This window comes from Hippoglossus hippoglossus, chromosome 19 (assembly GCF_009819705.1).
Source record: "Hippoglossus hippoglossus isolate fHipHip1 chromosome 19, fHipHip1.pri, whole genome shotgun sequence".
In the NCBI taxonomy this organism is placed as follows: Eukaryota; Metazoa; Chordata; class Actinopteri; order Pleuronectiformes; family Pleuronectidae; genus Hippoglossus; species Hippoglossus hippoglossus.
In genome coordinates this window covers 12,728,343-12,741,350 of record NC_047169.1, presented here as the reverse complement: position 1 = coordinate 12,741,350, position 13,008 = coordinate 12,728,343, and the positions used below count along the sequence as shown (strand labels likewise).

At 43.4% G+C, this 13,008-nt stretch overlaps 1 protein-coding gene across 4 annotated transcripts; it reads left to right on the top strand.

The window, feature by feature from the left end:
- Positions 1 to 733: 733 nt before the first annotated feature.
- On the top strand, positions 734 to 12,911 carry tecpr1a (tectonin beta-propeller repeat containing 1a). Of its 4 annotated transcripts, XM_034569836.1 has the most exons (25): positions 734 to 946; positions 2,827 to 3,063; positions 3,592 to 3,774; positions 3,880 to 4,002; positions 4,085 to 4,204; positions 4,690 to 4,864; positions 4,962 to 5,062; positions 5,806 to 5,907; positions 6,047 to 6,195; positions 6,594 to 6,892; positions 6,932 to 7,201; positions 7,538 to 7,683; positions 7,844 to 7,999; positions 8,266 to 8,415; positions 8,722 to 8,879; positions 8,986 to 9,216; positions 9,582 to 9,678; positions 9,942 to 10,021; positions 10,126 to 10,182; positions 10,379 to 10,553; positions 10,639 to 10,774; positions 10,926 to 11,018; positions 11,111 to 11,217; positions 11,758 to 11,877; positions 12,161 to 12,911. In XM_034569836.1, the coding sequence occupies exons 2-25, from the start codon at positions 2,839 to 2,841 to the stop codon at positions 12,320 to 12,322; spliced, it is 3,615 nt and encodes a 1,204-aa protein (XP_034425727.1). In that variant the 5' UTR covers positions 734 to 946; positions 2,827 to 2,838; the 3' UTR covers positions 12,323 to 12,911. The 4 variants fall into 4 exon arrangements, with proteins under 4 accessions (XP_034425727.1, XP_034425726.1, XP_034425725.1 ...); XM_034569835.1 differs by having other exon boundaries at positions 2,831 to 3,063; positions 6,594 to 7,201; XM_034569834.1 differs by having other exon boundaries at positions 2,827 to 3,059; positions 3,588 to 3,774; positions 6,594 to 7,201.
- The last annotated feature ends 97 nt before the right edge of the window (positions 12,912 to 13,008 follow it).

Genomic DNA, 13,008 nt, shown 5'->3' with positions numbered 1-13,008 from the left:
CTTTTATTCTCAGTAAAACATGTTAAAGTAAAAGTTTGCACAATAAAGGTTCAACTGCATTTTCTGTTCAGTTCTCTCTGTTTTCTGTGTCAGACTGTGTGTAAAGAGTCTATGTTCTGTAACATGTGCTTTTGTTTCACTCAGCGGAAGTAGAACAATGGTATATACATGATGGATAAAAAAGTATGTTACTAGGCAATAGTAATAATAAAAACATGAACACATCAGAGACAACAAGTAAAATAATACAATAGCATTTAAAATCAAACAGACACATGACAAATAAAATGATACAACATCATTCAAGTAAATTACTAAATTACTATAGTCGAACAAAGATGCTTGAAGTAGGTGTGCTGAGGGGGTTGCATCCACCCCTAATGTTAAGTCCTCTTAACTGCAAAGCAGAAAACGTCTTCAAAATAAATCAACAAGAAAAATGTTTAATCTTAATCTATTTTCTTTGATGCACAAATGTGCTATAACATTCAGATTCTCTTATTTTCATTTTCATTTGTAGTTGTTAGACTTGATGCTCTATTATTTTATTCTACTGTGCTCTCCACAGGAATTTCATTTAGGAATAATAAAGTCTATATTATATTATATTATATTATATTATATTATATTATATTGAAGACCTGTAGCTTTATTTGTTCACCTGCTGCAGTTCAGTTTCTAACGCATTGGCCAACAGCGCCCCCTGCTGGACGTCACAGCCGCAAACACCTGCTGCCGCGGAAACAGCCAATGGGGGCACAGGAACACTTCCGGTGTCGCTGTGTGGCGAAGAGGAGGCACCATCGCCTGTGTATAAACAGGAGGAGGAAGGAGCAGGAATGGGGATGTGACAACCAGAGGAGGCTAGATGATGAAGATAACCCGCCGTCCATTCATTCCCTCCCGCTGAGTGAGCCGCCAGCCGGTCTGTGAGAGGAGGTGACAGGTCGGTGTGTTGGTCTGAACTCTGCTTCATTTGCTATTTGTGGAGAGCTAAGCCCGTAAGCCTGCACCAACAACCAGCCGCTGTACAAATGCTAGCGTGTAGCCTGGAGCTAGTGTGCACTCGTTCACTGCCGTTCACAACCGCAGTGCATTAGCAATTTTGGGATATTAGGAGCTACCCTGTCGTTAGCATTGGGGCTAATACGCAGCTGCACTGTTTCGAATGTCACGAACAGGTTCGCTGATTTGATTCACCATCGTCTACACTTTGGAGCCCTGTTGTTGTTGTTGTTGTTGTCATCGGTGTGGTTGTTATGTGCTCGGTGACAGAGGACACGCCTTTAGCAGCAGCAGCAGCAGCAGCAGCAGCCATGCTGGTGTTCCGATGTTCCAGTTAAACTGGGGATCACGGCAGCTGGGGATTTATTGTCTTTATTCCAGATGTTGTCGGTCGGTTGCAAATTCGTCATTTTCCCAAAGTGTCTGAAGTGCGGTGATCTACTGAAGGTGTCGTTGACATAAACATCAAACTAAAACCCATCACGGGTTAATGTAATGTGTCCGCGTCAGCATCACGTTGAGACAACAATATAAAATCATATGGGTCAAAAAATAAATATATCACAAAAAACTTGAATGGGATTCGAAACGACATGGTTAAAGCAGTATTAGCTTCTGGACTGATGACGATCTCATTACGCCACCGAGCTCCAACAGCGTGTTTTACTTTGTCAGCTGTATAACACCAGATGTTAAAGGAAACGCCCACGTTATCTGGTGGTAGTCCCAACACAGAATAAATCCTGCATACCTAATAACGGGCTTCACAAACTGATGCTCGTCGTTCATAGGAGACACAGGGAGTTATGAAGAATACACACGCGTGGCCAGCTCCACGCAAAGTGCTTTCGTTTGACGCTGGTGATCACAACAATGCACAAACAACAAACACGTGTCATTATGAAAACATCCCTGACGTCAAAGGAGAGGAAATGCTCTTCCACACTTTAACCCTTTGATCAACAAGCTATGCAAACCCCTTCTAATGCACAAAAGACCCGTATTAATTTCCTGAGTTATTTCAAGCATGTCTGGGTGTTTCTTTTCTATATTCAGTTATAGCTTATTCGTCCTTCTTCATTTAGGAGAAGGCTCGTTTGATGACATGAAGACTCATCTTCTACATGTCATCAGAGGAGCATTCTCCATTTAGGAGAGCTGGATTCCAAGACACACCCACAACTTCAGCTTGATCCTGTAGAACAAAGTCTAGGTCCTCAGCTTCAGAGATTTCAGACTCAGAATCAAGACCAAGAATTGCCTCCTCATTTAATTCTGCCCCATTGTTTGGATTCATCCTTTAATCCAAGTCTGGTGGAAATCCGTTCAGTAGTTTTTTGCGTCATCCTGTTGACCAACAAAGATACAAGCAGGGCTGAAAACATAACCTCCTTGTTAGTGGAGGTAATAATCTACAATATATAATAATATAATACCTGCCATTGTTAGACAAGAGACAGTTGTGTCTATAAAAGTAAAGGATTAAACTGAATGTAGATGTAAACTACGAGAGAGAGTCAAGGCTGGTGTTTATAATGTCATGCCTTATCTGTGTTTGGGCTGATTAATGAAGGTTAATCAGAGAGAAACTTAAGCTCTGTGTGTTGTTTTGCATATATGTGTGGGAAAGAAGTCACAGAATGAAAAGGAAGAAATAAATAGTCAAATGAATAGTAGTTGAATTAGTTTTAGCTGCTTAAATGTAACAGAGTAGTTACTATTAACTGAAACAGCCTTCATTTATCAGCATTGTACTTGACATATTAAGACAAATATATATAGATGTTGTTTAATGTTGTTCTCTCCATCACCATGTTTCAGTCAGGTGCAGACATGCCTGTCTCCCTGCTGTGGGCAGTGGACGTGTACGGGCGGGTCTACAGCCTGTCCACGGCGGGCCAGCAGTGGGAGCTTTGCCGCGATGCCCAGTTGGAGTTCAAGCGGGTGACGGCGGCTCAACAGTGCTGCTGGGGAATCGCCTGCGACAACAACGTTTACCTGAACGTCCACGCTTCTGACCTGCCTGTCCGCTACCAGGAGCAGACGTACGAGAATCAAGTGGGTCTCATCCAGAGTCATTATTTAAAGAGAGGTTGCTTATGGCAAAACGGTTTGAGACAAGGTTAAAAATGTACAAAGAACTATACAAGTGACAAATGCTGAAGATTTTTCTGTGGGTATCCTTTATTGCCTCATTTTACAAAGCATCTTTAGTCAAAATGAAAATGTGGACTTCCCCTTGTGATTCACTGACTGAAAAAGTAAGTGCTAGACTTCCTCTGTTGCAAACTCTGTCACACCTCGCCTGTGTGACATAACAAGCACATTAACAGCTTGTGGAACCAGTTTTTAATCAGAAAACCAGATAATGCAACAGTTTACTATTCACCGCTGACTGTGGAATGGGGAAAATACTAATTAGATTCATTGTTTTCCGGTGATAGCAAACTGTTTGGTATCACCAGGTGGTGTCAGCTCATGTGCGTTTTTAAAACACACTGACATTGAAACTGTACTTTTCTCTTTGTTTCTTATGATCCTCTGTTTGCTCATCATGACATCCATCTCTGTCTGTCTGTCCGCCAGCGATGGAATCCGGTCGATGGCTTCTCGGAACGTTTGCTGCCAAGCGATCGCTGGCAGTGGAGCGACGTCACGGGTCTGCAACACCAACCTCTGGACAGTTTCAGGCTTACCTCTAGCAGCTGGGAGTGGGAGGGCGACTGGTACATGGATGAAAACTTTGAGGGAGAGCCCACCGACAAAGGGGTGAGTGTGTGATGATGTTTTAGTTTGTGCCGGCTTACGTCAGCATCAGCCTCTTCCCTTTTTATTCCTACGTTGTTGTAATGATTGTGGTGTTTGTATGTGCAGGGTTGGAACTACTCCATAGACTTCCCCGCCGCCTACACCAAAGACAAGAAGTGGAACTCCTGTGTCCGTCGCAGGCGATGGCTCCGCTACAGACGATACAAAGCCATGGACACCTGGGCCAAGGTAAGCATTGTACTGTGTGTTTTGTGTGTGCGAGGCCTGTGGGTTTGTTTACCTGCCCCTCTCTTCCTGTGTGCGTTGATAGATCCCCTCGCAGCAGACAAGTCTACCAGATCCCTTCAGCGACATCAGCTGCGGAGGCTGGGAGATCAATGAGGAGCCCAGGGGCCGCCTGTCACTGTGGGCTGTGTCCCTTCAGGGCAAGGTACAGCTCACACATCCAACCTTAGCCTTGGGTATCCATGGCAACCTCCTTCAAATCTTGTTAGCCTGTAATTTACATAAACAAATTCAGCTGTATTCTGGAGAAACAGTATTTTGCTCATCTTCTCATGCACACTGCAATGCTTTACTCTGTATTTTTCTTTTTCTTTTGTAGCAATCATCATTAGTCAATAATATATATATATATATACACACTGATACAGCATAGTTGAGCTATAGCTTAATTTGTACAATAAAACTTGTAAAACCTACTTAGTCAAATATAACCTTTAACAACTGTGTCTAATGTAATTCATCTGTCTAATCTAATGGATGTTTAGACTTTATTTTATATACACACATCCATAAAGTGTTATTTATGGGATTCATTAGCTGTCCTGCATTGTGTGATGAAAGTAGTCTTTCCCTCTTCACTGTGTTGCTATTATACTTGATTATCTGACCGCTCCTTTTCTCCCCGTGCAGGTTTGGTTCAGAGAGGGAATCTATCATCAAAATCCCGAGGGCTCTTTGTGGGTGGAGGTGCCTCTCCCTGGTGAGGTAGTCCAGGTCAGCTGTGGCCCAGGGGACCTGGTCTGGGCGGTGCTGTGGGAGGGGCAGCTCATTGTCAGGGAAGGCATTGGCCGAGATTGTCCCAAAGGTACACAAGCTTGCTGGTGGAAGAAAGATGTGTTGTGTGTATGTATGTTTGTGTTTATCCTCTTTGTGCAATGTAATGTTATATTTCTGAATGCCAGGTTCCTCCTGGGTGGTGGTGGACTCTCCCAGTCCTGATGTAGGAGCCACACATGTAGCTGTGGGAATCAATGTCGTTTGGGTTTTGACCAAAGACAACAAAGTAAGAAAATTCTCTTTTGATTATAATCCTAATTAAGTACTAGATATAATGATATATATATATATATATATACACACACACAACTACCTTGCAATGAGTTATGATGTGGTTACTGTATGATCATTTTGGAGGCTACAGATTGTGGGGTTGTTAAACTGAATAAAGGCAAGGTGTCTCTGTTTGTTCCCGCCCACATTGATTTGAATGTAGTGAACAAAATAACAGGAACTCTTGTCAACATAACACAGAGAATTGATCATTTAAACATTAAAAGTGTTACACCAAGTAATTTCAGTTAGTTAGTTTAAGTGCATCCGTTTAACTTCCATAGCACAACCATCAGACAGATAAAATGACCTCATGATAAAATAAAATGATAAAATGTTGAACAGTATGGCTTAAATGTTCAGCCTTTGTTGAGTCTGTTGGGGACCATTTGTGGTTCAGGAGGTAGTGAGGTTTGTCCACTAACCAGAAGGTTTTTGGTTCGATCCCAAGGTTCAAAGCTTCTTACTGACACTGAACCCCGAATTGCCCCTGATGGTTAGGCAAAGCACTCCGAGTTGTCAATAAGACTGAAATACTGCTGAATAAATACAGTCTCTTTACCATTTGGAGTTGATTCATTTCTCCAACACCGTATGAAATACAAGAAAACTGCATTAGTTTAGAGGAACAGGCTAGTATGTGAATACACTATTATTTTAATGCTGAAGAGTACTTTCCCTCTCCTGTTTATTCAGGTGTGGTTCAGACGTGGTGTGAACTCTCACAACCCGTGTGGCTCAGGCTGGATCAGCATGATTGGAGAAATGATCATGATCAACGTAGGACTCAATGATCAGGTGACTTTCTATCATATCCTGCACACAACTGTTTGGAAGTAACATATTCAGTACCTTCTGTCTTCTGGTGATTTAGCATTATGGTGTCAAGTCATAGGATTTGGACACATTCATGACAACCTGTTGCTGTTGTGTGTAGGTGTGGGGTATCAGCTGTGATGACCGGGCGGTGCACTTCAGACAGGGTGTGACCTCCAGTGAACTGAATGGGAAAACCTGGAAGGTTATCAATGTTCCCCGAGATGGAGATCGATCCCACTCCAGTGCCAGTGCGAGCAGCCTGCAGAGGTGGAGAAGCTTCACACACACACACACACACACACACACACACACACACACACACACACACACACACACACACACACACACACACACACACACACACACACACACACACAAATCGAGTTGTAGAGGAGGTGGACAAATTAAACATGAACTCAATCAAGATAATAATGTTTCAGTTTAATACTATGACTTTTACTATGATTCAAATTAAAGTTAAAAACAAGCTTTAACTGATATGTTTATTTTCCAAATTTCACTGAAAGGTGAGGGGAACAGGTTTAACCAATTGGAGATCAGTTTTTAGTTGAAGCCATCATGTCTACATACATGCAACATTAAAGTGTTTTCTGGGAAAAGGCTTAAAAATGTATTCAGTTTCTCTCTCTCTATTCTGTTCATAGTGCTGGATGTTACTTCTGTGGTGAGGTGCGTGCTCAGTCTGTAGCGAGTGATGTGGAACTAGACACAGAGAAAGAATCTACAGATGGAGCCCCCGGATTTGTCACATCTGACATCCCAGAGTCATTTAATGCCTCTTCAGACCACACCTCTGACCAGCCCTCTGACACCCCCAAACCCTGCATCCCCAAAGTCACCAGTGACAGCTTCATCTCCGATCTCGTCTCTGATCGAGAGGCTGCAAAGCCCTTAAAAGATGTTGCATCTGACGCTCCTGCTTTTCTGGAAGAGGAGAACATCTCTGGAGAAGGAGAGGTCACAGCTCCCTGTGCTGGAGCAGCTGTTTTACAGAGTCAGTCTAGAGGTCCTGTCAACCCCCAGTGGAGTAACGTGGACCTGGAGGAGACGCAGGTCCAGCAGGCACAGACTGGAGCAGTGATGGAATCCTCGGACACTTGCAGCTTGTCCTCTGTGGCTACATACACCCTTGCCATTGAGGACCCCTATGGGGTAGATGAGCACCCCCTGTGGGCCTGGGTCAGTGGAGGAGGCTGCTCTGTGGACAGTCATTCCCAACTCAGCTGGTTTAACTCCCCTGGGAATTCTTCAGGTGAGTTTAGTTAGATAGCTGATAGGGATGTACATTTCGAATTTGTGTCTGAAACATAAATTATAACCACACACCTGCAGCGCTAATGTGCACTCTCTAACACACACACACACACACACACGTGCACGCGCACACTAACTTGTAGCTTTAATGCCAATAATAAAAATGATGCAAGATGTGTGATGTACTGCCTGGGCAGGCAGGGTTAGCATGTCCACATTTCCATTCCATGTCTGCAGGAAAGCTGTGGTGCCATTAATGTTTAAAATGTCTATAGATTTTATTTCCTTTATGTATGTTAGATTTTGATTTCTTTTACTGCTGTCCTTCCTCCAGGTTTGGTTCAGTCAATCCAGTCCATGAGTCTGTCTGTAACTCCAGCTCAGACAGCTACCTGGAAGAGACAAATCTTTGAGCAACTAAGTGAGAGGACCAAGAGAGAGATGGACAATTTCAGACATTATGAACAAGCCATAGAACAGGTACAGGTGCATGTGCTCTTGCACAACTGCAGGAACATCTCCTTTTTTCCTTATGGCTGTCACATGTCATACTTTCCTTATGTTGTTCCCTTTTCTTCCTTCTTTCATTCATTAATCAATATATCCATTTATTTGTCTGAACGTTCACCCCCCTTTACAGTCTGTGTGGGTGAAGAAGGGGACCATGCAGTGGTGGAGAGACTGGAAGCCACACAAGTGGATAGACATCCAATTTGCCTTAGAGCAGTTCTCAGGACCAGATGGCAACAAGGACGGCATCATGTTCATCTATTACAACTTCAATGAGGAGAAGAAGGTGTGCGTGTGCGCGTGCGTGCGTGCGTGTGCAATACACTCAACTGTCTTATGTGCCTTTTATGATAGAAAAGTTTTTTTTGTCACAATGCTTATACATGTTAACACAGTAGATTTGCACTGAAAATAGAATGACTCATTTAACTTAACAAGTGCTGCTGTTCCTCTCTTTCGATCACTGCCTCTTTTGTCTTTCTTCCTCTATTTACTTTTTTACTTTCGCTCTGCTTTTTTCATTTCCTCCCTCTTTGCTCTCCCTCTCTCCAGTACCTGCATTCCTTCATCAACGAGATCACCATCCTGGTTCCTGTGCTGAATGACTCCAAACACACTTTTGCCATCTACACTCCTGAGCGGACCAAACAGAGGTGGCCGATCAGATTGGCAGCTGCCACAGAGCTGGAAATGCACGACTGGGTTTGTCTAACTACTGCACAGCATGCTTGATGCAAGAAAGATTTTAAAACCCAATTGTTTCATCCAAACCATCACTCATCTACTGAAGTAACAGTATAACATTATTAAATACACATCAGTATAATGTAATAGATTTTACTACCCTCGGTGGTAAAGTAACTGCCATGAAAAAAAGAGATGAATTATAGATGGTAAATTATTGGTTCTAATGTGATTCTACAGTTTCATATCATCTTTCTGTCTCTTTTTATCACATGTGTCTCCCTCTCTCACTTCCTCCCTCTGCCTCTACCTCCCTCCCTCCAGCTGGCATTGTTGAGTGTGTCATCCTGCGACTCCAGGAGAATCGAGGGTCCTCCCTCCAAACACGCCATCTGGTCCATCACCTGTAAAGGAGACATCTTTGTCTGCGAGCCCTCTCCTGCTCTGGAGGCCTTGCCTTACCCCACACCCTGCGACCAGATGTAAGAATCAGCCAGAGAGAGAATATAACACAAGTTTTGATAGATAAGGATGTAAAAGTACAGGAGTTTCCCATCTCAACCATTACCACTCTTTTACTCTGTCCAGGTTCTGGCGGCAGGTCGGAGGTCACCTGCGCTCGGTGGAGTGTAACACTGTTGGGATAGTGTGGGGGATTGGCTATGACCACACTCCTTGGGTCTACAGCGGTGGCTACGGAGGGGGCTTCTTCCAGGGACTGGCCAGCAGCACAGATAACATTTACACACAGACCGATGTCAAGAGTGTCTACATCTACGAGAACCAGAGGTGGAACCCAGTCACGGGCTACACCAGCAGGTAGACCACTCGCTCCAGATACCTCTGAGATTAAGATTATAAATCGGTATTAAGTGTTAGTGAAGACCAGAAGAACCATGATGAATTTCCACTGACTTCACATTTTAAAATGTTTTGCTTACACTAAATATTACAAAATAAAAAAGCAAACACAATTCTGCTATATAAATCCAACTTAATGGGATTTAAAGAATTTTTGCACAAGCTGAGAGGTTTTACATTCCATATGTTCTACTACATATTTAAACCTTTGCTCTCACCCCATGTTATGACAAACAAATTCAAACTTATCTTCTGCAGCTGACTGTTTGTGATAGTTTGTTCTTAATTGCAAAGTTAGTCAAAGTGTGTATGCTTTGTTTCAGAGGTTTACCTACGGACCGCTACATGTGGAGTGATGCATCAGGACTCCATGAGTGCACAAAAACAAACACTAAGCCTCCCTCTCCGCAGTGGACATGGGTTAAGTACAGCTACACACACATACACATTGTCATAGTCCCCTAACCAGAACAATGTCACTCACCGAAAAATTAGTTTAATCCCCGATTAACATCATTTAATTCCCGAATTTGTCTCCAAGCCAGAGACATACACACACAGGGAAATGCCCTGTTGTGATTTGAAACACTGCGTATTTGGTCTTGAATTATTATGGACATGGTGTGTAGTCATAAAAGCTGATGTGTTCGCGTTGTCTCAAGTTTCTCATCTTTTGTTTTCAGGTTTCTGACTGGGCCATCGACTACAGTGTCTCTGGAGGGACAGACAGAGAAGGCTGGCAATTCGCAGCTGACTTTCCAGCGTAGGTTTCCTTCAAGCTCATTCATGCTGCCCTCATAGTCATGACCCAACCTCACCTCTGTTTCTCTTCAATTTGTCCTTCCTCCTCCTCTTCTCTCTGAGCAGGTCATATCATGGCTACAAAACGATGAAGGACTTTGTCCGTCGCAGGCGATGGAGCAGGTACTGTAAACAGCAACACTGGAATATTAGTGTGACCATTGCCCCTGACATTTGTTGTGGGTCGATAAAGTCAGTGTGGTTAAATATATTTTGTGATTAATCATTAGGCAATAATTAACCATACGTATCACAGATGGTTTTTGTTATAGATCATTAAATAGAAGGCACATATTATGTTTTTTTTCCTCCTACACAGGAAATGTAAATTGACCACTACTGGGCCCTGGCAAGAAATCCCACCCATCCCACTGAGTGACGTGACCATTCTGCCGTGTGCCACTCAGAGCAGCGTGGACGTGGTTCCTCTGTGGGCCATCAGCAACAAGGGAGACGTGCTTTGCCGACTGGGAGTCACTGCACTGACACCTGCTGTGAGTCACATTAATAAAGCAACAGAAATAATGTAACAAGTGTGTGAGCAGTAATTGTTCTAACATCTTCTTCTTGATCTCTCAGGGATCCTCGTGGCTCCACGTGGGAACTGACCAGCCTTTCAAGTCCATTACCATTGGTGCCGTCAGCCAAGTTTGGGCCATTGCAAAGGACGGTTCAGCTTTTTATAGAGGATCAGTGTCTCCTCAGAGTCCTGCAGGTCAGTGGGATGAACTGTTTTATATTCTGCCTGGAAGAGGAGAAGTTCTGATTCATGTTCTTGTCAACACAGAATCAGTCAGAACTTGTCAGCCTCCGATGCGGCCAACAGACATGTTTTTTATTTGTGTGTGTTGTGTCTCCCTCTGCAGGAGACTGTTGGTTCCACATCCCCTCCCCAGCCAAACAGAAGCTGAAGCAGGTCTCTGTAGGGAGGACATCAGTCCACGCTGTAGATGAAAACAGTGAGTTACACAAAAATCTTGTTTATAAGACTTTTTTTTTTTTTTTGGTAGACTGTTACTGATCATGTCTGATGTGGTTATTTCCTGTCCAGGTAACTTGTGGTACAGGCAGGGTGTGACTCCCAGCTACCCTCAGGGCTCCTCCTGGGAACATATCTCTAATAATGTACGCAAAGTCTCTGTTGGGCCTCTGGACCAGGTGGGTACCAGGACATCTGTACTGCACCATGAAACCTCCCTGACTGTTGATGCCCTTTACTGTCGACACTGAATTAACCGATAGATGTTGATGTGACAGCCAACATATTAATACAGCTGCTCAGTGTCTTGGGTCCTGTTCTGACCTGAGACTTCCAATCACAAGTGAACAGCCTGAAGTGACATGTTCACGCCTGACATTACAATGCGTCCTGAATGTGTCTCCTGTGACCACTTGTGATCGGATCTCTCTTCCCCACTCTATATGCAACAGACAGAGTAAGGACAGAGTGGAGTAAGGATGATCCATCAAGTTGACTGGCTTTTGTAGTTAGAATTTGACAGTTACCCTTCAACTATTTGAAGCTGCCAACATGTGAGACCTATTTAGCTTCAGTTATTGATTAACAGAATAATTGGTAATATATATAAAAAGGTATTTCTGTAAATCGTGACGAGTTAAGATGACCGATGATTAAGAATACATCTTGTATGTTGTTTGGTGGGTGATCTCTGTTGGTTTGTTGTTGTGTGGGTGAAGGTGTGGATCATAGCAGACAAGGTGCAGGGCAGCCTCAGTCTGAGCTGTGGGACAGTGTGCCATCGACTCGGGGTGCAACCCATTGACCCTAAAGGACAGTCGTGGGACTACGGCATTGGGGTAAGTCATCGAGGAAACTAAACTCCTATGTGCCATTTATCAAGGCTCTGTCTGTGTGGCCACTCTCTGAATTACATTTTTAACTTCAATTTGCAATCACATATTCTATACCTACCACATTTATTGAACCCTAACCCCCGTCTTTTCAATAAAAATAATAAAATGGTGTGTTTTACTGTGGTAAGGACATGACCTAACATGACCCTAAGTGTTATTGTTTGTTTATTTGAAAAAAAAGGATAAATTCCGAGGCTGTTTTCTTCCTCCCCTGTCCATCTTTCAGGGTGGATGGGATCACATCACGGTGAGAGGAAACTCCCTGGAAGCGCCACGCATCCGTCTTCCCTCTCTAACATGCGAGTCCTCCCCTGCCCCTCAGAGCCCTCTCCTGGTCGGGAGCGGGGAGGTCAACGGCAATGCTGTTGGATGCGAGACGCACACATGAACTCCGAGGCGCACACAAAACTGTATGTAGACATCCTAAACCCTGTCACCTGTGAATTTTTGTTCAAACCCACTTTAACATGTAACGCTGAGGTAGCAGCAGTGACAGTTCAACCTCCACAGAACAGCCTTCGGTCTTCACGTCACGTGTCAGTAAAGCAGAAAGTTTAGATTTTGGGCATTTTCAATGACCTCTGATAACTTGGGTGCAGAAATGATTCTCTCTGCAGACGTCCTTCAGTCCTGAATATTCATTGTATAAAGTGTTCATGTCCTCTGTACATTTCTGTGTAATTTCTTTGGGCCACTACTTGTTTGTTTGTCTCTGACGCTGAACTCAATGGTCTTAACACGTTAATTTTCTTATTTATTCATCATGATGAGATGTTTGAGGGGTCTCTGGAAGGGTGAGGCTTTTTAGAATATATTTTATAATGTCATATAGAACTGTATATGGAAACATTAGTGTGCATGGATTACAGTCTGTATTGAACTGATAGCTCGAGGGCTGGTATTGTGTGCAAAGTAAAACAAAAACATGTTTCATCCTAGTCTGCAGGCAACAGGTCAATAACACAATGTAGAACAGTGTAAAGTCTGATTACTCTGTGATCACTAGATGAAACGGGCAATGTTTGATCCAGGCTGCTTCTATTGTCTCACACACACACACACACCGCTGCAACA